General features: G+C 46.0%; 1 protein-coding gene across 1 annotated transcript in view; it reads right to left on the bottom strand.

Annotated features, from left to right (window-relative positions):
* The window catches only part of MYOM2 (myomesin 2), a 724,606-nt gene that overhangs the window by 50,187 nt on the left and 646,931 nt on the right, over positions 1 to 27,488 (bottom strand). Inside the window, exons 24-25 of the mRNA XM_078647923.1 lie at positions 21,797 to 21,841; positions 20,751 to 20,887 (exon numbers count right to left, since the gene is read on the bottom strand). Of these exons, the coding sequence (XP_078504049.1) occupies positions 20,751 to 20,887; positions 21,797 to 21,841 (182 nt within the window). The remainder of the gene's footprint in view (positions 1 to 20,750; positions 20,888 to 21,796; positions 21,842 to 27,488) is intronic.

Genomic DNA, 27,488 nt, shown 5'->3' with positions numbered 1-27,488 from the left:
GCCGCAGAAAATGATGCAGAAACTCTTGCCCCAGCCAGCAGGATATAGAATGTGTCCTCTAAATAGCACGACGATGACCTGTGTAATTGTAGTTCTAAAAAGTAAAGAAGCAATACATGGAAGTGTCTGCATCATAAATTGGTACGGGAGGAAATTACAGAAAACGTAACCATTGAACTAACTTAGTTGAAGTAACAGGCACGCTTGAAGGACTTCTAGCTATAATTTGTATAGTCTGCGTATTCTTTTTTAATTACTTTATACATATTAGGATTAGACAAATATATCATGAATTTTGCACATGAGGTATGCGCTCGTGTACCGTAAGCAGGTGCCCCCTGCATCTGCTGCCTCACTGATAGCCATGTCCCTAAATATTGACTGTGAAGCACATGCTTCTGGAGCTCACGTAGTACAGTTTCACAATTCCCACGAGACATTTTATGGTCAAACCATTTCCCCATGGGCGCAAATTACACGGAAATGGACAAGCAGGAGAAAATAATACAAAATACGCACACTGACTATATCGGGATGCGTGCAACATCACATTCACATAAAAACTTCGCTTCAGCCCAATGTCTACCCGCAAATGCAGTTCATTTTTGAATAGTCTATTAAATGTTCAGCCTGTACATAGTGTTGCCTTGCTTTATTTTCTGACATAAGCTCTCTCATAACCTGTTCAGTTTGATCTTTACAAGGGGGCCTAATCAGAACATGCCCCTCTGCAATATCATAAACTGATCAGCATCAGCATCATCACCAGAGCAATGGGGCCATAATCCTTTCAAGGACTGTGGCTTCTGAATGTGCCTGCTCTGCAAAACTACAGCTACTTGTTATTGTCACCGTGCAGCCGGATGAAGTTCAATGGCTTTATGGCAGCTATAATTCCATGTTTTATGTGACTGCGCAATATATCACTTGTGCCCGCTGCAGAAGTCACCTGTGAATTACCAAATGAAGATGTAAAACCCAGCTCTTTAACGATAGGAGCATCGAGAAATGCAAGAGTAAGTTTGTTAGCAATGTCCTAGTTAAATAAAATGTAAATAGAATAATATTTTTAATTTAGGGGCAAAAGCATATATACAATAAAAATGCAAAGTGAAATAATGTTTGGAGAAGGATATACAGCTCGACGCTTTTAAGTCATAATATAACAGACTTATTTTGACACATAACAGTTGTGCATTGTTATCCAACAGAAATGAACTCATTTCATTAGCCAAAGAAGGATGATAAGACAAAATAGACCTGCTCGCATTTAAGTCGGATATCTAGTGGTTAAACATAAATATATGGATTGTAGAATTAGGACAAGAGCTGTCAGACCATGTATAATGTTTCAGTGTGACTAGAGTGCTAGATATATTACCCTGGCCACACGTTTTAATTATGTGATGTCCATGTTGAATACACAGTAGTAAGGTATATTCACAAGAACGTGTGATAAGTACTGCAAGAGTAGGGTTACGCAACTTTCAACATCGCAGCCTATCGCGGAAAAATAACCACATGGCAACGTGTAATTCACAACGTGGCGGTAGCATGTGATAGTCTGCTGAAACTGCGGACAATATCCGCAATACAACCACCTCGATGGGAACAAAAACACAAACCACAACACCAAAAAACCTGCGATGGGCCAAAGCGTGATGAGGAAATCAGCTATAAGCAGCGCCAGGCCTGCAACACACCTGGCAGGCGGGAAAAATCACCATAAAAGTAGAAAAAACACCCAAACACAAACTGACCAACACCCAAGCACCTTGGTGGCAGCCGGAGCAGGCGCAGTGGACGAGCAAAACCCCACAAGCACCCCGGATGACCAGCCAGGGACAAGGGGAGGGCAAGGACAAGAAGAAGAGGAAGACGAAGTTTAGTCCGCAGGTGAACAGGATTATAGTCACGGAGGTGATGGAACACCATCAACAACTGTTCGTCAGCTCCAACGTGTCATTGGGCACCAGAAATGGAATATGGCGGGACATCGTGGACAAGGTGAATGCCGTCGATGAGCACAAGAGGGCAATGGATGAGGTCAAGAGGCGATGGAATTACATCAAGCAGAGGACCAAGGAGAAACTCTGCCAACCAGAAGGCAGCAATGCAGACTGGAGGTAGGGGCCCAGTGCCACAGCTCGAGCTGGATGACATGGAGGACCTGCTGTCGACAGTCATCAGTGTGGAGACTGTGGCCGGAGTCTGGGATCGAACACTGCTCGGCAGGACACAACACAACCTCAACAGGGTGAGTGACCACCAGATACTGGGGGGACGGGTGGAGATGGGCACAATAGAACACATGCACGATCAAGCAGAGCACAGTGCACACCCACAATGACTCTAGGTCCTCGCCCAGATTTACAGACTGTCACAATGTACAATGCCATGGTCTCTGAATGTCAACATGTACCATGCAGGTACATACATGTGGACACATTGTAATACACCATCTCCCATTAACATCACAAGGGCATCGTCAACACCTCCTGCAGAGCAGTCCCACCCACTCTTCACTGATGACGAAGAGGACAACACCATGATCGACACCCAAAGCATCCAAGACATCATTAACCTCATCCGCCACTCACCTCCAGGATCAGGGCAGCCCAGCTACATCGAGGAGACCCCACCCACTACCCAAAGCACTCAGCAGGAGGCACCCACAGCCTCGGCACTCCCCCAAGACCCACAGGAACAACACATGGCCTTCCAACGCCGTGTGCTGGAGTGCCAGAGGGATACAGCAGGGTAGGTGAGGTTGGGTTTCAGCATCATGGCAACCAAATTTGACGCCATCCTTGGATGTGTAGGCCCGCTCCATGGTCTCCAACAAGCCCTGACTGACATTGCTGGAGTCATGACACAGAGAGAAGAACACCTGTCCGCTCAGAGTGGCTCCAGCGAAACCAGCCGTGAGCAGGCACACATGCAGAAGCTCATGGAGGACATGGTGCGGATGGAGGCAGAAAGAACGGCAGCCACCGCTGCACATCAGCAGAATGTAGCTGGGATCTACCATGCCCTGGAGATCCTCATCATGACATTGCTGCCACAAGGCGTGGCGATGATGAATGCTGCTGCCCCCACACCATCCACATCTCCGCCCCCTGGTGTGTCTCTGCCTCCCAGAGCGGCAGGCCTATCCACTCTGGCACCTGATGTGCCAGTGGCACACAGTGCGGCCAACAATCCACCTCCGGCCCCTGATGTGTCAGTGGCACACAGTGCCACAGCCGGTACAGCAACACCCCCTGGTGGCGCAGAGCACACACCGGGGACGAGGACATGGATGTGCCTGTGATAAGAAGGACTCAGTAGCTGTCATTTCCGCCACCTGGCCTGCTTCATGCTTGGTCTCACACATGACCTTATGACCTTCCACTGACCCCCAATTCACACAGATGCACGTACCTTGGACTATGACATGGACTGCCACATCCTGTTTGATTACAAATGACACAGCGACCAGATTGCGGACTTCACCCCTCCTCTTCCGCAGTACTTGTCATCCCTGGATGGACTCTGGCTGGCCCTACACAGGCCCATTTTGTGTTGTGTGTTCGGCATTGCCCTGTACCGCTCCAGCTGCAGTACTGCACTGGATGTGCAATAAACATCCAGTCACGCACTGCTCTGTCATGTCTTCCATCATTCATTCATGTATGTGTGGATGAATGTAGGGTCAGTGATTTTGCTTGCGGGAATGATGCTCATCCTGTGTGATGCCAGTCAGAAGGTGCTACATAGCCATTTGTGTTACGGGTCCCGTGGACACCACAACAGGGACACACGCATAAGCCCCTTTTTGTTGTCTGGACATGGACTGAACCACGCCCAGAGTCCCCGAGTCATTGTTGCAGGCCCTGCGCTGGTACAGCATACCCCAGGTCAGACCACTCCACCTACACTCCGAGGGGGGCCTCATTGCTACCCGTCACAGGTGTACTCGCTGGTGGTGTGCAGGTCACTGGTCTAGTTGTCAGCATGTCACAGCCACACGCTGAGGGCAGGTTTGCCACCACACCCATCTGGCACAGGCGTCACAGGCCATCTGACGACGCAAATATAAGGGGCCGATGATGTCATTTACCCCTCTGACGGGGGTGACTGGATGACAGACAGGAGGCCTTGAGGCCGGGACAGGCCTACCACCACGTGGCGCTGACTGGGGTTGAACAGGGTTTGTGGCAGACGCTGCATTACGGATGGCACAAGCACCCTGCCACGGGACGGTGACTGGGGTTCAACAGGGTTTGTGGCAGACGCTGCATTGCGGATGGAACAGGCACCCCTCCACGGACGGTGACTGGGGTTGAACAGGGTTTGTGGCAGATGCTGCATTGCGAACAGCACAGGCACCTCGCCACAAGACGGTGACTGGGGTTGAACAGGGTTTGTGGCAGATGCTTCAGTGCGGACGACACAGGCACCTCACCACGGGACGGTCACTCGGGTTAAACAGGGTTTGCGGCACATGCTGCATTGTGGACGGCACAGGCACCTCGCCACTGGAGAGTGACTTTGGGAGTCATTGGCAGTGGCAACTTAAGCTGCTGAGCGGGTGTACAGCCTGCGATGATGCCCCGTCCCAATAGTCCAGACTGCTCAGGAGTTGTGTGCCTTGCTAGACCACAATGTAGGCTGAACCAGCGGGTTGCGCGGGCCTATCACCACGTGGCCTCGCTTCCGTGATCACAGAGTTAGTGGCACCCATTGGGCTGAGCAGCTGTGCAGGCTGTGATGTAGCAGGGTGCCCTGGTATGTCCTATGCCATGTTGTAATCAAGACCCAGCACCAGACGTGAGACCTGGTGGCCTGCGCAGCATGGCTGAATGGTGTGGAGGCTGACATGTCTGTGGGCCCGGGCTTGTGGCTTGCAGCAGCACGTGGTGGGACCTGCTGTCTACAGGCTGGTGGCGGAAGGTGAGCAGTGAGGCCCGGGTGTGCATGGGCGGGCATGCCCCGTAGGGCGGCGGGAGGGACTGGGATGCCTCTGTCTGGGTCTTCATGGGCGGGCGGTCGACGTTGTTTTGTGCAAGTGTGTGTACTGTGCCAGTCATGTATCTGGACTCTGTTTCAGATGACGACTCTGACTCAGATGTGTGACCTGCTGTACTGCTATACATGCTGGCAAGTGGTTAGAGACACACCGGTGGCCGCAGGTGAGCAATCTGGCCTGGGTGCACAGGGGCGGAACTCTCTCTCTCTCTCTCCCTTTCTTCTAGCTCTCTATCTCTCTCCCCCTATCTTTTTCTCTCTCTCGCCCCTTCTCTTCTTCTCTCTCTCTCCCTCTTGTTTTCTCTTTCTCTTCCCCTCTCTTCTTCTCTCTCTCTCTCCCTCCCTCTCTTCTTCTCTCTTCTTCTCTCTCTCTCCCCCTCTCTTCTTCTCTCTCTCTATCCCCCTCTCTTCTTCTCTTTCTCTCTCCCTCTCTCTTTCTCCCTCTCTTTTTCTCTCTCTCTCCCCCTCTCTTCTTCTCTCTCCCTCTCTTCTTCTCTCTCTCTCTCTCCCTCTCCTTTTCTCTCTCTCTCACCCTCTCTTCTCTTCTCTCTCTCCCTCTCTTTTTCTCTCTCTCTCCCTCTCTTCTTCTCTCTCTCTCCCTCTATTTCTCTCTGTCTCTCTCTCTCTTCCCTCTCTTTACCCTCTCTTCTTCCCTACTCTCTACTCCTCTCTTCTTCTTTCTCTCTCCTTTACTCTCTCCCTGTCCTTCGATGTGCACATCATGTATTTTGTCTTGCAGGCTGTGACCTACGGATTGTCCGGAGGGGAGCCACCATGTGTCTTCATTTCATTTCTGTGATAAGTTCAATAAAGTTTCATTGGTTGCTTCAAGAATGAATGTGTGATGCTGCTCATTTCTGTGACAACACATGCATGTCACCAGTTGTGATTGTGCGACATCAGGCGGATTATTTCGTACATGTTTAGGTGTAGCTGATGTGGCATGTCTTTGGTCTCTCTCTCTCTTTCTTCTCTCTCTCTCTCCCCTCTCTCTCTCTCTCCCCCTCTCTTTTTCTCTCTCTCCCCCCTCTCGTCTTCTGTCTCTCCTTCTCTTTCTCTCTCTCCCTCTCCTTTTCTCTCTCTCTCACCCTCTCTTCTTCTCTCTCTCCCTCTCTTTTTCTCCCCCTCTCCCTCTATTTCTCTCTCTCTCTCTGCTCTCTTCTTCCCTCTCTCTCCCCTCTCTTCTTCTTTCTCTCTCCTTTACTCTCTCTCTGTCCTTTGATGTGCACAGGACACACCACCTCATCATGTCTTTTGTCTTGCAGGCTGTTACCTACGGATTGTCCCGAGGGGAGCCGCCAAGTGTCTTCATTTCATTTCTGTGTTAAGTTCAATGAAGTTTCATTGGTTGCTTCAAAAGTGAATGTGTGATGCTCATTTGTGTGACAACACATGTCTGTCACCAGTTGTGATTGTGCAACATCAGGCGGATTATTTCATACATGTTTAGGTGTAGCTGATGTTGCATGTCTTTGGTCGGGAAGGTGCCAGGGAGGGATGGTCCTGGGTGTGGTGTCGGTGGGTGTTGTGGCCCTCTTGGGTGTGTGTGCTGTATGTTCAGTTGCTCCATGGCATCTGTTTTTCTTCAGGTGTGGCTGTGGGCTGGGCTCCCTTTTGTGGTGCAGGCTGTGGTCCAACTTTACACCAGGTCAGAGCAGGTGTCAATATTCTGCTGCTTACGCGCCTTAGTGTGTTTTGCGTTCTTATCTCCGATCTGGCTGGTCGTTGTGAATGTTGAGGTGTTGTGTTGTTGCAACTTTTTGCACGGGAATGCCTACTCTACATCTCATTTGCGATAGTTGCGGGGTCCTCTGTGGCGATGTTTTTTGCGGCTGCTATCGCGGGAATACTGGTGCTGTGGGCTGTTAGCACCAGCTTGTGAATGGGGGGTACATTTATCATGACTAGCTGCCGTAGAGAGCCTTTAGCATGAATATTATCAGAAGTTATTTTTCCACTGTTTTGACCTCATAGGGAAGTGTTTGCTTTCTACAGTTCCAAGGTTTTTTTCTCTTACCTCACCACGGTGTACAGAGTCCCCAGGCAAGGTGGTGGAATGGCAGATGACTGTCTCATGTACTTCTTATGCTCTATTTCTGATCTCCAATGATTCAAATGAGGTGGGAAAATGCTGGAGGTACTGACCTGCTTCCAACGTCCTTCCCTGCCAGAGTCTGGTACTGGAATCTTGTTGCTAGCATATATTCGGATACAAGTACTCTGTCCTATATATCGTCCAAAAAACTAATTGGAACAATATGGTTGTAAACAATATTTATGACTCAATATTTATATCAGGTGTATGAAATGACCCTCTCTGCAGGGTCACTTTTTATGGCTTTATTTTTGCAGGCCTTAGAACTCTGATCACTTTGTCACTGTTAACCAGATCTATAGTGCATGTGCTCACTCTTCTAAACATGGTAATATTCACTCATACCCAATTGGCATATTTAATTTACTTATAAGTCCCTGTTAAAGTGCACTACATGTGCTCAGGATCTGCGAAATAAAAATGATAGTAGTGAGCCTGCAGCACTGGCTGTGCCAACCACTTTAGTAGCCCTCTAACTATGTATCAAGCATGCTATTGTGGAACCTGTATGTGCAGTTACACAATCATTTTGATCTTCCACGATAAATTTCTTCCCAGGCATAAACTTATTTTTTATACATATATCTCACCTGTAAGAAAAGCTTTTGATAACACAGAGCAAAGGGTGCAATTTATTTAAAAGGCAGAACATCCACTTTTAAGTTTCACATGCCCTGGTAGTGAAAACTCCTAAAAGTGTTTTTCATGACTGCAAGGCCTACCTCTTCCATAGGATAAGATTAGGATTACCTTAATACATCTTTTAGGTATAATTCCCAATTGTGACGAATAGACTTTGCAAGTTTGGTGTCACTGAACTCATGGTTTCAAATCACAACTTAAGGTGGAGTTGTATTTTAAGATACAATTTAGCAATTTTAAAAAGTTGGCATTTACTTCCTTTAGCTGATCTGTGTCTGTCTCTGAAAACACGTCTTGGGTGGGTGACAGCTGGGCTGTGTACATTCCCTCTATATAGCCACACACAAAGGGAGCTTAGGTGTGACTGGTTGGCCATCTGCATCCTAATGGGCCGTACTGGGAAAGATAGGGGGAAGGGCTGACACCTACACCTGAATAGGCTGTGTTCTGTCCCTATACAAAGGGTTGTAGTGAGTTTGAAGCCAGGGCAGGAAAGGAGGTCCTCTCTGAACTTCAAAGCTATCTTTGAAGTCTCCCCTAATTGAAAGGCACAACTGGGTATAAATACTTGACCGCTGACGCCATACACTACCGTACACATCTGGACCTGTGACCACTCTGCCAAAAAGAAGAACTGCTGTGATGCTGGAAGGAATGACACTCTGCTGGACTGCTGCTTTGCTGGGCTCCTGCCTTGCTGTGCTCTTGAATAGCTGAGCTGCCTGTTGCCTGCTGCCTGCTGCCTGCTGTTCTCCTGCCTGTGTGAGAAGGTCTGGACTTGCATCACTTTAACCCAGAGTGACTCCAAAGGGCTCCCTGGTTTGCCACCTGTACTATGTTTCAGGGATATCAAAGACTTCAGCTACCTGCATCTGGACTCCACAAGCTGTGAGTCTGCCCTGCCAGGTGGTGCCCCCCCCCCATGTCCTGGACTCTTGGGAGTGATGCCTAAGGTGCTGCTTCAACCAAAACCCATGCATGCTCTTAGGAACTGGTGCATCTTCACCATTACGTGAGACAGAACCGGCGCATCCTCATCAAAGCATGGGACATCTGGGGTATCGCACTTAGAACCAGTGCATTGCCTTCGGAATCAATGCATCACCTGCTGCCGGAGCAGTAACCATGCATCACCTTTGGAACCGGTGCCTCGCACTCAAAAACAACCATTGCCACCATTGCGTGGAGAATCTTGATGCATCTCACCCACTGCATTGCTCTACACCAATGCATCACTTCGGCTGCACTTTGCACTTTCTTCAATGTCCACGTGAGCCCAGATCAAGGCACTGTTGTCCAACGGGTGCCCGTACTCAGCCCGCGCTCCATTCTGGTCAGCCTGAACTTTTGACTTTACCCTGGTCCAGCACGACCAGATAAAGCATTGAAGTGCTTATTACTCCCAAGTGCTATATTCCAATTATTCTTTACAAATTTACATCTCCACTTTACTTGCTGAATTTTTGTCATAGCTGGTTGTTAGCATTTTTGGTGGGTCTTCTCTTAAAATCACAGCACGAAATGAGGAGGAGAGGTAGCACAGATTGTGGTGGAGCTGGGTAGCAAAACCCCAGCTAATTATTAATATAGGATGTGGGATGGCGGGGCAATCCACTGATTGTGTGGGAGGATGGCAGAACATTAGGTGACTTTAAATATTTCAGCAGGTGGGGAGGGATATGCACAGGGGGGCAGGAATTTGTGGTTAGACACCAGGTTATTTAAAATATCTGGGCAAGGGAATGGAGGTCAATGCTGAGGGTTGTGGGGATCAGTGCCAGGATATCAGGTAATTCCAAATATTTGAGAAGGGGCGAGATGGATAATGCTGAGGGGAATTGTGTAGGTACACTTTTTAACCTTAGATGTAATACGAGGAATGGGGCTGAGGCCCAAAGGGGCATATATCCCCCATTACTACCTCCTCTTTGATGTTCTAGTGGAGAATATCTAATTCGTAAATATAGACAGGTAACAGTGAATAAGGTTACCTGTCTATATGATGAGTAACATCAGAGGCAGCTCACGTTTTGCTCTCATCTATTTGGTGTCACTCTGAACCACTCAGCTGAAAGTCTTCCTTTTTATTTATAGTTATTTATCAATAATTTAATATATTTTGTATATGCAGTCAAATAACAGTGAAGAAATACTAATGAAGTGTACAAAATTTGGTGGATTCGAAAAGACTGTACCGATGATCCTCACGTTAAAGTGAAATTCTTAGTGTATCAGTTGAAACAAAGCTGACTACCTGGGCTACTGCATTAAGGACTGCCTTGGGAGACACCATCTCAAATGTATGTAGGCCAGTAAGCTATTTCAGGTGGTTTGATAACCATCTGTTATGGGAGCTAACATACTCAGCCATTTAAACATTTTGCTTTTTTCAGGCTTCATATCATCAATGGGCCATTTTGATGTGTGTGTTAGCTAATTAATACTGTTTTAATCTGAGGGTGTAGAGGCTTTGATCTTTAACCTTTCCTGCCGAAAACGAGCCTTGAATATTAACGATGTTTAAGAGACTATATTTATTTTCATATATGTTGTTGTGGCGGATCCTGTCGTAAGATTTTGCATGTTCAGAGCTATTCTCTAAAAAGGAGTACCAACTAATCAGTGTCTAGCTCAATGAGATCTGTTGAGAAGAAGTTTTGATTTAGTAGATCATGTGCTTTATGCATAGGGAACTGACATATGCCCTTTAGGAAGGCCCAAACTGGCCATACCAGGAAATGTGTGTTTTGCCAGTAGGCTGAAGGCCAGGGGGACGATTATCACTTAAGGGGGCAGATTTTGACCTTTCAGGACTGCTCTCACTGTAGGATTGGGCAGGACACAGTAATTCCAGCAGAGCAGTGCAATGAAAATACAAGCATCAGCACAGCTGAACAGAGCTGCCTGAGACTGGCTATGCAGTGAGGGAGGTGGTCCGACAAAATTTGCCAAGGCTGCTTTTGGCTCCTAGTGCGGCCCTGATTCTCGGGCTTAGAGCAAGAATAGTAATACTGTGGCATGGTAATGCATTGATGGAGTTTGGTCATTCTGTGAAGTAAGTTTTAGTGCAGTGTTATAAGTCTGTTTGTGGAGAGGTGGGTACTGGTAGTGCAGTGGTAGGTGGTGCTAGTTTGATTATGTGAATTATTAGTGAGGCTTAATTTTAAATGTCCAAGACGATTCAGCTTTTAAGAAGAACGTACTGTATGTTTTTATACCTTTTAAAGATTTTAACAAAAGTTGTACATTGCTTTACTAATAATTAATTATGTATAATACCCTGAATTTCACTCGATTTGGTTTTAAAGACTAAGGTCTAAATAAACAGAGTTTTTCTCTCTCTCTATTAGTGAGGTGTAAAATAAAAGTGCCAGCATAATAGTGGTGGTCTATATGCAGTTCTTTGGCCATGGGCCAAATACATAGAATAGCTGCAAGTTATCTGCAGTGTCACCATAAATCCCTGCATCTGGCCATACCATTGTAGAACCCAGGCCAGAGATGACTTCTGTTTAGTGAATGCACACATGGTGTAAAACTTAACGCCGCTAATCATGAAGCTATAATGCAGTGGGTCAACAACAAGTTTAGCACGCTTCCTCTGCTGGAGGTGTGAAGCTCTTTGTAGCTCAAGTTTAAGAAAGCCAAGTTATGTTATACTTGAATGGCTTAGCTGTGTCTGTCTGACTCTGTTTTTATTCAAGAAATCAAAGGGGGGAGTGAAGAGGAAAGAGGTAGAATCGTCCTCCACTCAATACTGTTATACAACACAAGGATTCTACCCCCTTTTTCTAAATACTTTAGAGAGTTAAAAATTCTAATCGGAGTCAGGTTCTGAACAAAAAAAAGGATGATGTGAAGTAACAAGCACCTTCTCTTTTGTGTTGGAAGGACAGTACTTTAAATACCACTCACACACTGAAACCTGATTCAGTGTCATGCTTCATCATTGGGGTCTTCCCGTCCCTCTACGGGATGGGGTGTGCTATGACCTACGTAGACGCAGGAGCAGTTTTATTTGTGATTAGTCAGTATGTGTAGTGCGTGGGGTGGTAGGGTCGTGATAATTATGTGAGATAGTTTAAAAATTCCCTGGCTAGTGGCAAAAATAATTTTATTTCCTTCCCTAGCTGGAAATAGTCAAAGTGGGGAGGTGTAAATGGTTTACTATAATGAGTCACTGTCTACAGGGTCGACATCTTTCAGAAGCCATCCCCCTGGCTTTCTTCCTCAGGACCATAAAAGAGAACGATACCTACGTCACATGATTCGATGATATAATAATACTGTTGTACACATGCCTGCTGGTCAGAAGTACTGTTGTCTGTATGCCTCACTTAGGCAGTCAAAAGGTATACCAATAGTATATAAGTTGCAGATCTCTGAAATTGAAAAACACACGGGATAAACAACATCAATCATTATTTATCACACATTGTATTCACATCACCATCATGTGGAAAGTACCGTGGTGACTGCCGCTGTGAAATACTTCTCTTTTGAATACATACAATTTTTCCTCAACCTCAAGTGGGGGTGGTGTAACACAATAGTAGATCGTGCTCACTCACGGAAATTAAAAAAACTCCTCGCCGTCAATAATAAAATGTTTACGTATGACTTAGTTTACACATTCATTCATATCCCATTCACATATCATTGTGGACTTTCAAAAGTTCATTGTATTCCACAAATATTAATTCGATAAATGCGCATACATGTGAGCATTCGATCCTAAACAATAATACTCCCACATCGTGTTGTCAAGATTTAGTTGGTATACATACATCCGTGTTTTAACGTAGTTACCCCATGAGCTGGCACGAGAGGTGAAAGGCGCCTGTGTTCAGACACTGTGGATTTTTAAAGAAAAAGAGTATAAACAACTGTGTCGTTGTCGTACTCTGGTTTAGATTGTCGTAATCGTCAGACGTCTGTATAAAGACTAGCCATCATCCTACTTACATGCTGGTAGTAGCGCATTCACCCAGGGATGCTTCTCGTGGTTCACCGGAACATACTTTAGATGTTTGCAGAGCCCGGTTTTAAACTTGTTTGCCGGTACGTGAAAGCGCGCTCAAAATTTGGAAAAATGGGGGACAGAAACGCTAGACAGAGTATTTCACAAAAATGGCCACCGCTAATGGGTCTTGCAGAGGCCTTTCCGTAACCACACTTCCTGGTTAAATGTCTGTGTTTGCTCAGAAAACAGAAACACTAGACTGTACCACTAACCCAAAATGGGCGCTGTTAACGGGCTCTTGAGGGGGCCTCCCGTAACTTCACTTCCTGTTTAGTCGTTCGTGTTGACAGAAGTTACATTTAATCTGGGAAGGTTTGCAAATGGTTGTAGATCGCTAATGTAAGCGCAAATGATGTCCAAAAGAGTAATTCATTTCTGAAACATATCTAAAAAAAAATTCATAGGATCCCCATATATATATATTGAATGTTGATGGATGGATGTGAAAAATACTAAAATATATGGTAAACATTTCACAAAAGTGTTAGTGTTCTTTGCAGAGAGGCCTATAGGTAACAGAATCTTAAAAAAATAGACAATTTTAGAAATAGAATTTACCAGATAGGTAGTGGTTATAGTTAGTTGACCAGACACTTTGCATCACAATTATATTGATTTTACAAAAGTCTTTTTAAGAATGGGCTGATGAAAATCTAGCTTGTGTGGCCCACTGAAAAGAGTCTTACCCAGAACGGAATTGATATCTCAAAAAAGACAATTGGTGGCTAGTATTGATAATTATCATATCTTCAAGAGATGTGTTTTTTATATATGCACAGATTAGAGCTGGTTCCAGGGGATCTTGTTGTTCAAACCTCTTTCATGTGTCCTCAAGCGAAACACCCACTGTTCTTCCTTCTTGAACAAATACCTTTCCTTTTGGATTTGTTTGATGACTGTCCAGGAGATGTCTTTCCACTTGTGACCTACTTCCAGAAAGTGGGCCGCCATTTTTGAGGTGTTCTTTTTGCATTTGATGTTACTTTTATGTTCTCCTATTCTTGTTTTGACGGGGCGTGTGGTCATACCCACGTACTCCAAAAGGGACGGGCAGGTGATCAAATAGACCACGTTTCTTGAATCACAAGTGGTGAACCTCTTTGGTCCCACCTTGTTCCATCCTGGAAGAATATTTCTTTGTTTTTTTTGGTCAGTCTGCATACATTGCACATTCCACACGGGTGGTGGCCAGAGATTGGTGGTAATGAGGTAGCTTGTATAGTACGTTCTCTTCCTACTACCAGCATGTAAGTAAGACAATGGCTAATCTTTAAACAGCCGACTGCCGATTACGACAATCTAAACCAGAGAACTATAACACAGTTGTTTATACTGTTTTTCCTTAAAAACACACAGTGTCTGAACACGCGCGCCTTTCACATCTCGTGCAAGCTCATGGGGCAACTAAGTTAACACACGGATGTATGTATACCAACTAAATCTCGACAACACGATGTGGGAGTATGATTTTTTAGGATTGAATGCTCCCATGTTTGCGCATTTATCTAATTATTATTTGAAGGATACAATGAACTTCTGAAAGTCCACAATGGTACGTGAATGGGATATGAATGAATGTGTAAACTAAGCCATACGTAAACATTTTATTATCCGCGGCGAGGAGTGTTTTTTTAATTTCCATGAATGAGCGAGATTCACTATTGGGTTACGCCACCCCACTTAATGCTGAGGAAAAAGTTTATGTCTGCAAAAGAGAAATATATCACAGTGGCAGTCACCACGATACTTTCCACATGATGGTGATGTGAATACAATGTGTGATAAATAATGATTGATGTTGTTTATCCCTTATGTTTTTCAATTTCAGAGATTTGCAGCTTATATACTATTGGTATATCTTGTGACTGCCTAAGTGAGGCATACAGACAACAGTACTTCTGACCAGCCGGCATATGTACAACAGTATTAATATATCACTGAATCAGGTGACGTAGGGATCGTTCATTTTATGGGTCCTGAGGAAGAAAGCCAGGGCGATGGCTTCTGAACAATGTCGACCCTGTAGAGAGTGACTCATTATAGTACACCATCTACACCTTCCTACGTTTACTATTTCCAGCTAGGGAAGGCAATAAAATTATTTTTTCCAGTAGCCAGGGAATTTTTTAACTATCTCAGATAATTTTCACGACCCTACCACTACACATATTCACTATATACACTTATTATGCCTTTGCCCTGAATTAGAAACTGAAAGGAAAACTACCCTTAAGAGACTGTTTAATGACCGTGGAGTAAGGACATGTAGGCAAGCACTGATGGCATGTCTAAGTTCTAAAGATATATTTATAAACTCTGCATTTGTAAAATTTCTGTGTGCTGTTGAAAAAAAGCTAGAGGAGTAATATTTGAATTATTTATCCATTGTATTTTAAAATATAGTGTGTATTGTATTTTAGTAAATATAAGACATGATAACAATCGTATATTTAGTGTTTTACTTTTTTTATACTTGATGATATATTAGGCAATTTTTTGTAAGATTTTAAATAATCAAACAAATAAATAAACGTACTTACTTAGTACACATATTCACTAATAACGAATTAAAGTGCTCTAGCGTCTACGTAGGTCGCAGCACGCCCCGTCCTGTAGAGGGACGGCAAGACCCCAATTATGAAGCATGGCACTGAATCGGGTTTCCTGACTCTGATTAGAATTTTTAACTCACTAAAGTATTTAAAAAAAGGCGGGAGAACCTTGTGTTATATGACTCTGTATTTAGACTAGGGTACTCTATTATTTCTTTTTAGCAATAGAGGTAACATTCCTTATTCCAACCCTGTTGTCTTGTCTGTGTTTTAATCTTTATTTTTAGGTCGAGCCTAGAGTCAGTGTGGAAGCACTGCTCTAGGGAAGATCTGTGGTAGTTCAGTATGGGAGAGAAGCCCAGCCCACTACCCCACACATATTTTTCATTGGCTTGTGTCTCTGTCCTTCGTAAATGCTGGCTTCTGGTTCCTAAATAGGCTTGTTAGCCCCTCCTTAGTACAGTTGTGTAGTCATTTGATTCCTCCCATGGCTACTGGCCCACTTACTTCGGTTCTTACACCGTAAGCACTATAGTCTTTATTGAGTTTGTCCTACTTGAGGCAGGACGACTTGCTTTGTTTACTTTCAGCGCGCTGTGAGCACTTTCACTTTTGATTTATTGGAACCACTTAATTCCGTCTGAAGACATCCATCCAAGTGCTGCTCCTATGCCCTGTTACCTCAGCGTCCGCACACATGCCCCACCATCTACCCCAGCGACGTAATCTGCCCAGCCCCTTGAACTCCACATTTGTTACAGCACACACACTAATTTCTCTGTATCTCTTCTCTGGAACCAGAATCTTCCATTTTGCCCCCTGACCAGCCTTCATGACCCTAGGATCTGCCCTCTTGCCCCCCCCGGGTCTGCCTCCTATGCCAGGATCACCCTGAGTGCTACCAGGGAAGCCCTGCGTGTTGCCGGTGGTGTTTGTCTGGGCCACCTTCAGTGCTGGATTTTTTATTTAACGCACAGCTTTCTGTCTCCTGCAGTGGACCCCCAGTCCCGGCCATCCGGCCCCCACCTTGCACCTGCCCCAGGTGAGTCCAGCCTGTGCCGGTCCCTGTGTGTACTGATGGTGCGTGGGTTGGGTCCTGGGTTTGAGGGGGGCTGCCTCAAACTCTATATTTCTAGGGATACCCCCATTAGCCTTCAGTAGTCAGCTGAAATATTATTCCATCAACCCGCCCCAATACACGGACCCCTCAAGATGCCCCCAATACTTGCACACCCGTAGGAGAGGCAGCCCAAGGAATGCGCGGCATGGCCACTGTACATAAGGGGTCCTAAGTGTGGAGTGAGGGGGTGGAGCGCCCCCCACATTCGGGACAGTGTTTGCTGCTCTTCATGGTGTTCCCAAGGGGGGGCAGGGTGTTACGGGTTCACTCCTTCCCAGGGGCTCCTGCTCTCTACTCTGGTGGTGGGACATAGGACAAGGGTGTGTGCCCCAGTACTGTTGGGATTCAGACAAGAGTTTCATTATCTCGAGTTGCCGGAGCGCCCCCAAGCCCTGTGTTTCTGTTCTCCCCTCTAGTAGTATAATGTATCAATATGGAGGCGTGTAATGTATCTGCCTCCTCCCCAGCCTCTGTGGGAATACTACTTAATGTACAGCTCCATAGTTTGGAAGAAGGGCCGGACCTGACCCCCCCCCCAAAAAAAAATGTATGAGGCCGATGCTCTTAACTGTGAGTCCTCAAAATGGGTTGACAGTGACACCTGAGGCTTGCGCCTCTAGTACCGGGTTGGTACTTCACAGAGGGTGACCCTGAGGTTAGCAAGGTGAGAGGATCCTGGCTCCAGGGGTTGGCACTGAGGTGATGCGAGTGCCATTGGAGATGAACTCCCTTCCGTTCATTCACTCACTGACTGCACCACGTGCACTCTCACTCCCCAGAGTGACCTGCGAGTTACCTTGAGCACCTGTCTGCCTGTGCAGTGGCGGAGCTATCAACGGTACTGCAGGTGCAGTGCCCCGGGTCTCATTGGAGACATGGGGTCATGTCCCTTGCATACACCGGGGCCCAGGTTACCCTTGCTGTGGCTGTGTGACATGGCAGCGGGAGGCTAGAGGCACCTGCTGTAAGGGCCAGGACCTGGGACCGTGCATCCCACTCTTTTGTCAATGCTTTGCTCAGGGTGCTTGTGTCCCCTGCCGTGCAGTTTGTGCCACAGGGCCCTGAGGAGACTGGCAGGGTTGTGTCCTCACATGTGTTAATGCGCACCGCCATCAGGTACATTGGAAGTAGTCCCTGGGATATGCTAGTGAACCCCGAGTGTGGCTGCGGAGATGCTGGGGTCCCTTTCAACACTGAGGGTCGGACCACAAAGCTGCGCCTTGGATCACAAGACGGCGTGGATCAGCAGCTCTTGGGTCTGAATGGGAGGCGGGAGGTTTAAAGACCTCACTTTTCAGGATGAGTTAGCAGACTGCCAGCACCCTGGTGAAGTGAAAAGCATAGGTCTCTGGGTTTCAGGGTGGCTGGCGGGGCAGTGCGAGGTCAGTTCTCAGGAGAGGTATAAGGTAGGTGGCTGTCGGTTCTCAGAGTAAGGTAGAAGATGTGCGTCTTCCAGTGCTCAGTTTGAACAGCGGGGCGATAGGCTGCCGTTCTTAGAGTGAGGTGTGAGACCCCAGACTATCAGTTCCCCGCGTGAGGTGTGCAAGAGATGTTGGAAGCAGGCTGTCAGTTCCGAGTGGCAGGTGTCATTTCCTATGGTGAGGTGTAAGTAAAGAAGAAAGCTGTCAGTTATTAAAGAGGGATTTAAGGGGGCAGACTGTCAGTTCTCAGGGACAGGAGTAAAGGAGCAGGCTGTCAGTTCTCAGGGACAGAGGTAAGGGAGCAGGCTGCCAGTTCTCAGGGTGATGTGAAAGGAAGCAGGCTGTCATTTCCTTGGGTGAGGTGTAAGGAAGCAGGCTGTCAATTTCTTGGGTGAGGTGTAAGGGACAGGGCCGGACTGACTACCGGGCAGTTTGGAATGCTGCCGAGCTGCTGGCTCATTTTACTGCAGTGGGGGCAGATTTTGTACAAGGAGACCTGCATGTACTTCGAAATAATGAAAACAAAACGAATTTTGTTTAGTACACGCAGGTCCCCATCAACAAAATCAGCCCCCAGGTCAGCAGAATTCAAACTGCCCGGTAGCCAGTCCGGCCCCGGTAAGGGATCAGGCTGTCAGTTCTCAGGGAGAGGTGTAAGGGAGCAGGCTGTCAGTTCTCAGGTTGAATTGTAAGGGAGCAGGCTGACAGTTCTCAGTGTGAGGTGTGAGGTAGCAGGCTGTCAGTTCTCAGGATGATCTGTAAGGGAGCAGGCTGTCAGTTCTCAGTGTGATGTGGGCGGCTCATAATTCTCAGGCTAGTAAGCTGTCAATGGTAAGGGCGATGTGTGAGGCACCTTACTGTCAGTCTCAAGCGCGGTGTTAGTCAAGATGCTTCGGTTCTCATGGTGATATGGAATGCAGTCATCTCTCAATTTTCAGGTTAAATAGTGAGGTGATAGGCTGTCCATTCTCAGGTTGAAAAGTGGGACAGCAGGCTGTCAGTTACCAGGGCGAGGTGTGAGGCAGCAGGCTGTCAATCCTCATGGTGAGGTGTGAGGTGGCAGACATTCAATCCTCAGGGTAAGGTTTGAGGCAGCAGGCTGTCAGTTCACAGGGTGAGGTGTGAGGCAACAGGCTAGCAGTCCTTAGGGTGGGATGTGAGGCAGCAGACTGTCAGTTCACAGGGTTAGGTGTGAGGCAGCAGACTGTCATGACCAATACCACCTATACCACCCCTAATACCACCACCACCAATACCACCACCACCTCTACCAATACCACCACCGCCAATACCCCCACCAATACCACCAGTACCCCCACCACCAATACCACCAACACCAATACCACCACCACCACCGCCACCAATACTACTCCCAATACCACCACCAATACCACCACCATCACCACCATCACCATGACCAATACCACCACCCCCAATACCACCACCACAAATATCACCACCACCAATACCAGCACCACCAATACCACCACCACCACCAATACTACCACCAATACCACCACAGTCCCAATACCACCAATATCACCAAACCGAGCACCACTATACCACCACCACCACCACCAATACCACCAATACCACTAATACCAATACCACCACCACCGCCAATACTAGTACTACTACCACCAATGCCAGTACCACCACCAATACCATCACCACCAATACTGCCACCAATACCACCACCACCAATACCACCAATGCCACCACCACTTATACCACCACCACCAATACCAGCACCACCAATTCAACCACCACCAATACCACCACCAATACCACCACCAATACCGCCACCACCAATACCACCACCACCATTACCACCACCAGCACCAATAACACCACCACCAATACCACCACCTCAGCACCTCTCACTCACTAGTTAAAGCAGGGGCACTGTACGAGGCTGAAGCTGCAGCCAGACCATCCCTCTCTCTCTCCATGCCTGCCATAAAGCACAGCCCGCCCTGCACCAGGAGGTAAAGCCAGGGCCCTACTACAGTTGGAGTGTTTTGTATTAGGCCACAGATAGCAATGACATTACGCAATGCCACACTGCACACTCAAATCACGGAGAGGGCAGGAAATAGACCCCCCTCCTCTTCTTCCTCCTGGGCTGCAACGGTGTAATCACAGAGGGAAAGGTGTTGGAGCGCTTTGTTAGTGTTTATAGCTCAGATCATATGTAAGTCTCACTTCAAACTTTGTGTCTGTGTAATATACAACACTTACACATCTTCTTAACGACATTATTTATCACTACTTTGAAGACGTCACAGGCCGGTCTCTTCCTCTGATATTCACAATCTAACAAGCGGTCAATAAGGCCCTTTATTACAATACAATAGGTCTCGCATTTGCAAGAGTTGAAGCTGTTAATATTGTAAATGACTATGCCTTTTATTTATGTTTTAGAACCCAAAATATAAATAGAAGGCATTGTCATTTGCAATGCCAATAGCTCAAACTTGCATGAATGCGAGACCTATTGCATTGCAAACGCTTGTTTAATTATATTTCTACAAATAATTATATTATTTGACTCTCTCTAGTAGATTCAGGATATTATATACCATTTTCCAAAATATGTTCTGACTACTCTTTCATTGCTGGAAGTTATTGCATTCACCTAGTGTGCTTCGTGAGCCACATGCACATTCACCGACATTTGCTACTCGACTAACGATAACATTGCGTTCACGTTTATTTCCTGATACCTAGTGCGAAAGTCAATTAGTGATAACACATTTCTTCCACAGAGGACCATAATTTTATACTGTTCCTATACGTATACAAACAATAATATTCGTGTTAGAAAAGTAAACGAATTGACAGCATTGCGTACAAATAGGCATTGGGGACACAGCTTTGCAAGTACCTCGCTGTTTTTAATTTCCTCGTCATTGACCACGAATCTGAAGGTGGAATCCGCAGACAAGCTCTCAGCCTGCATCCAGAACCGGACCTGCCCTCTTTCAAAGATCTCATAGGACAGCTCTGATTTTAATGGAATTGCTGTGAGAAAAACGAGGATAAAAGAAGAATAAATGATGTGATTTTCAAACAGCCATTACTCCTGGCCCAGGGATTTTGGACGCTTTTAATATCCTGTTTGATGCTCCACGGGAACCTGCTATGTTGACCGACTTGAGCTTAAATGTACATTTTCCTGGCAGATTTAAAAGTCTAAAGATGAAAAGGTGTGGTAAATGAAAGATAATATGTAATCGATATTGTGGTAGGAGCCAAGCAGTGCTAACAGTGAGGGGTGAGCGTACCTCTTCTTGGACAATTTAATAAGCCTTGCAGGGCGGGTATTAAAAGGAATTGGGCTATTAGTGCATGGAGTTACATGCAAGCCCAATTCATTTGTAAAATGATGTGTCTGATAAGCAAATGTGACTTCCAAAATACGATTTCCATGCAATATTCTACTCGGGATAAGTAGTCAATATGAACGCCGTGTGATAGATATTGCAAGCGAGCGCTAAAAAAACGTAAACACGATGATCAGTAGATCTCCCACATGCAGTACTTTTCTCTTTGCTGTGAAGGGCTGAAAATAATGAACTACTTGGCCGGCATCTGTCAGACTATAAAGCAAGTAAATCCAAAGTCGTACAACAGATTCCAGAGGGGACTCCATTATGCATCTATTACAGCGCCGGCTCTCTCTTTGTAAAGTTCGTCACAACCGTGGCAGGGGTAAATCAAAGTTCTAAAAATGACTGGCTCATAAAACCGCCCGCAGAGAGGACAGAGAGCAATATTTGTCTTGAAATACAGCACGCAGCAGCAAGCTGTTTCATGACAAATGATCGCAGGAGCGCCTTGAAAGCGCTCTGTTGGGAATTGCAGCCATCGCTTCAGTGTGTGCTTCTAATTCTCTCGAAATATTTGATGAGCGCCGGGCACTGTACTTACTTGGGTTCCTTATTTCATGGCTCAGAGCCATCAGACGCTCCAGCTCTGAAAGAAAGAAAAAACGTCAGGTGCTTAGCTATTCAACAAATACTTATCATTGTTAAGCAAGGGCATACTATTTGACATTATTATTTAAAGAGCCTCAAAAACAGACTAAAATGAAGTAACATTAAATACAAAGCGTTCCATTCATACGGCACTGGGCTTTTCGTCTTATATGTATTAGTGAGGAAAAAGCAGAATATCAAAGTTATATAACACTAGCACATACCCATCTTCAAACGGACATTTACTCGATGACCCATGATAGATGAATATGATTGTGGCATTGTGTTAAGAACTTTTTGGGGCTTATTTAGGAGCCCTTGAGTCACTTTTGCACCGCCGGTGCGTCACTTTTAGTGACGCACCAGCAGTGAAAAAAATGCGCCTTGTTGCGCCATATTTACAAAGTGACGCATCTAGGTAGAAACGTCACTTTGTAAACCCCTACGCCACATTATACCTGCGCCAGGTATAATGTATGCAAGGGGGCATTCCGACGCAAGAAAGGGTCATAGAAGTGACGCAGTGAAATCTATAAGATTTCACTGCGCCACTTCTAGGACACAAATGCGTCAATGTCATACGCTTGCCTAATGGCAGGCGTCAGACTGACACAGGCACATTAACATGGGACTTTCCCATGTTGAATGACCCATTGCTGGAGTTGAGTCACTTTTGTGACACACTCCAGCAATGCGTCATTTTTGCGCCTACAGATACTTCAGGAATACTGATGTATCTGTAACTCCTTGCGACATGATGCGTCATACTGTAAATATGACGCATCATTGGTGTCGCAAGGAGGGCGCAATGAAAAGTGACGCATCGCTGTTTTTTTTCGCAGCGATGCATCACTTTTCATAAATGAGGCCCATATTATCTCTAGGTACTGGGCTTCTCATTCACAAAATGTTGGGAAGCGTAACAACCTATTAAGTATGTAGAAAGCCGATTTCTGCGGATGTTAAATGATTTTGGTATTTAGAATGAATAGATATTTCTACATCACAAATACTTGATATCGTTGGAAATCGGTGCCTATTACACAAGCAACACTCTTGTGTATTTTTAAATGCACAGAACCACCACTTTCTTCACTGCCCATGTAATAAAAAATGTGCCGTTATCGAAGATTGGTATATGAAGTGAAGCAATTAATAAATCATGGTATTACGACAAATGTTCATGCTAGACTTAAATAGCTGTCTTAACTTTTATCAGCAATTGGTTTGTCGAATGTACAATATCACAAGTGTAGTTGAAGCGAGGCTGATTTTGAGAGTGCTGTAACAGTGATGGGCAATTCGTCCCAGTCACAAATGACACTCCACTAGGTCTGTGCATCCATACATTTAGTTGATTGCTCTTTACTGACAAAGTTAAGGAGAAACACGGTTTGATGAGCAGTGTAATTTCTCTCATCTGAAAGGGAGTCTCCAGGTTTTTTAGCCTCTAACATAAAGACCTCCCCCTAGAGCGATAGTAATTAAATGAATTTATTCCAAAAATTGGAACCTACTCCAACATAGGGACCGGGACCCTGTTATACATGTCCTTAGAAGAAGATACTAGTGCACTAGAAGCACAAGCAGATGACGTTAGGGCTGGTAGTGAGAATGAACTTCCGCACGGAACCCCAGAACTGTGGACAATCTAGCATAGAATGTGTGTTGTTATAGAGAAGGGACCCATTTCTGTTAGATATGCTGTGGCACTAACCAATCCCAGAGGCCTGCCTGGAATGTCATAGAGTTAAAACCTGACATATCCCTTCTGCGGAACCTCTCAGTAGGCAAATAAGAGGCATGGCAGGAGAAGATCCCACTTCCTCCTGAGGTTCTCTGGTAGAGCTCCCATCATGCTCGTCAGTGTTTTGTTAAACCGCCCCACCAAACCAATGGTTTGTGTGTGGTATGGTGTGGAGAAGTGGTATTTCACACCAACTAGCTCTCATATCTCTCTCATGTAAGAAGAGATGAAGTTGGTTCCTCGGTCAGAAATTACCATCCTTAGAAATTGAACCCTAGAAAAAATCCACAGGAGAGTTCTTGCTACCACTCTTGCAGTCATGCTCCTCAGAGGTACAGTTTCCGGGTACCTTGTGGCATGGTCCATCAGAACCAAGATATACTTGTTACTTGAATGGGAGGGGGGCAAATAGACCAACTATGTCCAGTGGCGGCTTAAAGAGGGAGTGCTGCGGGGTGGTGAGGCGGGGTGGGGGAGTTAGTGGAGTTAGACATACGCCCGGCAGGAGTAAAGTAAGTAAATAAATAAATAAAACGATTTACCTTGCGCAGCGAGTGCAAAGTAAATAGTTCTCATTATTTATTTACTTACCTTACTCCTGCTGGTCGTATGTCTGACTCTACTACATCCCCACCCAGTCCCTCTTCCGCCCGCCCCACTGCCCACAGCACAACCTCTGCGAGCCACCACTGACTATGTCTATTCCTACCCTCTCAAATGGAACACCTACAACTGGTAGAGGCACTAATGGTGCCTTTGTCTTCCCTCCTTACTTACCACTCAGTTGGCAAGTTGAACAGGTTCTACTGAACTGCTCTGTGTCTCTGTGCATCCCAGATTAGTAGAACAGAAGGTCCAAACTATCCTGGGGTTCTCTAATCCCTAAGTGTCCTGCTAAAGGCACTTCATAGGCTAGTGACAACAAGACGTTTCTGTGCACTAATGGAACCACAAGCCTGCGGCAAGTAGCTAGCTCAGGATTTACCAGTTCACTATAAATTAGGCCATCCACCCAGCCAACATAGTGTTTCTGACCACTTATTTGCTGCCTTGTTCCTGTGCTTACTTCCGAAGTCCTTAAAGAGTTGAGCACTCTACTTGTGCCTTGCAGATATCTTCCCAAGTAAACCCTCCAGCAGCTAATACCCCATGCAGCTCTGGAAGCAACCCAGACTCCAGCAACTGGTCAGTTTTGGGAGCCTCTTCCTCCTCCACCTGTGGAGCAGAAGCGATGATCTCCACAGCCATTGCCTTGCCAGAGTCTACCCTTACCTGCAAATGATCCTGTCCTTGCAAATAAGAGATGACCCCAGTCTCATTCTGAGACTCTGACGCAGCCTGTGTTCTGATCAACACAGGTGATGCTATCCAAGTCATAAAGGCTTCAAGTCCTGGCACCACACCAGGGACAATCAAATCATTTCCCAAGAGACATCCACACCCTTGCTTTCCCCTTACCCTGACATTAATCATGGTCACCTTGCCATTGAGCTCATTCTCAACCGTAGCAAGTGGGTACTCCATGCACTTTCCAGTGGCTATCAATCCTGTGTCCTTGGTTCCAGGGAGTAGCTCCTCAGGCTAAAGGTACTTCCTCTCAGCCATAGTGTGGAAGGATCAGTATCCCTCAGGGCAGGTGTTTTTCTCCCATTTATACTGACTTCATGCACAAATACCAGTGTGTTAGGATATATGTGTTTCAGAGTATCTGGGTCCTCTTCTCAAATGTCCATAGCTTCTTGATTGAGTGCGACTGGTCCGTCACAGGTACCTTCACCCACGTGTAACATGCTTGTTATTACGGGCATGGCTGTGTCAAGTTCCTTCTCTTGACAATCTCCATTGCAATGCCCCACCTTGTGACACTTAAAACAAGTCACCACCTTGGACTTAGAAGGGAATACTTGCTTTCCCTTCACATGATGCTCCTTCCTGGACACACCATTACCATTCCCGTGCTTCCTGGGCCCTCTTCGAGTCCTATGGTACTACTCTGTTCCTTACCCTCTGGTTTGGAACCAGTCTATGTAGAGCTCTTCTCCCCATTTGGCTTAGAACATGCTGCTCCAGCAATTTGTGAACCCTATTAGTTAACCACTTATCAGCTGACACTGCATATTTTTTGGACCCCTCTCTGTCAAAGCAAGTATTGCCTGAGTGGGGTAGAGCACTCCTCCTTGAATTGCTCTAACACCTTCACCTGATTAGGGGACTGAAAATACTTGGCCGCCATCCCTCTTACCCACTCATTTCAATCATGCAATACAACACAAATCCAAGTCTCAATTAGAACACCATCCACTCTCTTGCAGTCATAGAACCTTTGCAGGTATTCAGCTGACTCCAGCCCAAACCTTCTAACGAGAGTCTCTTGGAGCTTCTTTCACTCATTTATAGACCATCTGATTGCCCACAGGAATCCTTCCAATGAGGGCTGTCCCTTCTAAAGGCATGTGTCCCATTAAGGTAGCTGCGTTAGACACCTCTTTCAAGGTCTGCGCCTTACAAGCAACCTCAAAGCCCACAAACTATTCCAAAATGTCCTGACCTTCCATATACTCATGCACAAGATCTTTTGGAACCTTGGCAACACCTAACCCGAACTTAAAGTAGAGTCACTTCTACCAGTGGGAGTTGTCATTACTGCCATGTTAAGTTCCTCTGTCTAAAGGGATATTCTTTCCATTCCAGCGTTCTTTCCTTTTCCTTCTGTTTCTCCTCCAACTCTCTCTGCTCCACCTCCCTTCCTCTTTTTTCTCCTTCTCCTCTCTCAATATCTCAAACCTGGCCCATTCCTTCTGTCTCTCCCGCCCCCTCTCCTCTTTTTCCCAGTAAGCTGGTCTTAGCTTCTTCCTCTCAAACGCTATGGCTTTCTCATCTTTCTCAGCCTTAGCTTTCTGAAGTGCCAAGTGGAAGCTCAGGGTCTCTGCTAGACGCAACTCACCCAAGTGGTTTACTTGAAATTCTAGGTGGTGTACACACCTGGGGTATTCTAGAAACTAAAGGTGGTGAGTGTCTTGGTGAAGCTCTTGAATATGCATTAGGGGCACACTCTCTGTGTGTCTTCGATATATCTGTGCTAAGGGGATCCTAGAGCCCAAATTCACTGTGCTCTCTTCTTGGGTCCCTAACATGGTTTCCTTCCACGAGTCAGCTACAGCCTCCTCCCTTTCACCCAGTATCGCAAACTGGTCCCTAATGAAATTAGCGAATACTTCTCTGTTCCTATTCCTGGGAATCTTCCATCCTCTGTTCCTACATAAATCTTCCACCTGATCTATGGACATGGTGCTGAGGTCAATTCCCAGCCCTATGTTCTCCATTGCCAAAGTGTGTCACCTCTGCACATAGACACAAAAAGAAAACTGGACATATTGCAACGTTGTTGCAAATTGGACATGGCCAATGCCACCTCTGTATCTTTTTAGCTCCTAAGTGTTAGGCATCCCACTGCTGCCTCCAATTGTCAGAATCCCGTTTAGAGGGCCCTGGGCCAGCAGGGGTTACTGGGCACAACAGAGGTGGTTGGGCCATTTACTCCTGATATTCCAGGGCCCACCCTACTATGGATCCCACTAAATTGGGATCCCCCTAAATTGGGTTAAGCGCTTCCTTCTGTTCCTGACTCTCAATTGGTAACTTAGCCTGATTAGTCAAGGCTCCCTCAAAGAGAAATGTAGATACAGATTAGTGAACACGACACATGACTCAATGTGCATGTGGTGGCCACAATAAATCAACATCCAGTCAAATAAATATTTTGTGTAAAAGATGAATTTTAATTCTAATATTACACATGCATAGTTAAACAACATTCAATATGCAATAGCACAGTCCCCCTGAGGTAGAGACCCTAGTAGTTGTCAGGGCCCTGAGTTACTACGTCCCTATGTAATTG

The sequence above is a fragment of the Lissotriton helveticus genome, chromosome 6, assembly GCF_964261635.1.
Source record: "Lissotriton helveticus chromosome 6, aLisHel1.1, whole genome shotgun sequence".
Lineage (NCBI taxonomy): Eukaryota > Metazoa > Chordata > Amphibia > Caudata > Salamandridae > Lissotriton > Lissotriton helveticus.
The sequence above is the reverse complement of the archived record's forward strand: the minus strand, read 5'-3'. Positions and strand labels throughout refer to the sequence as shown.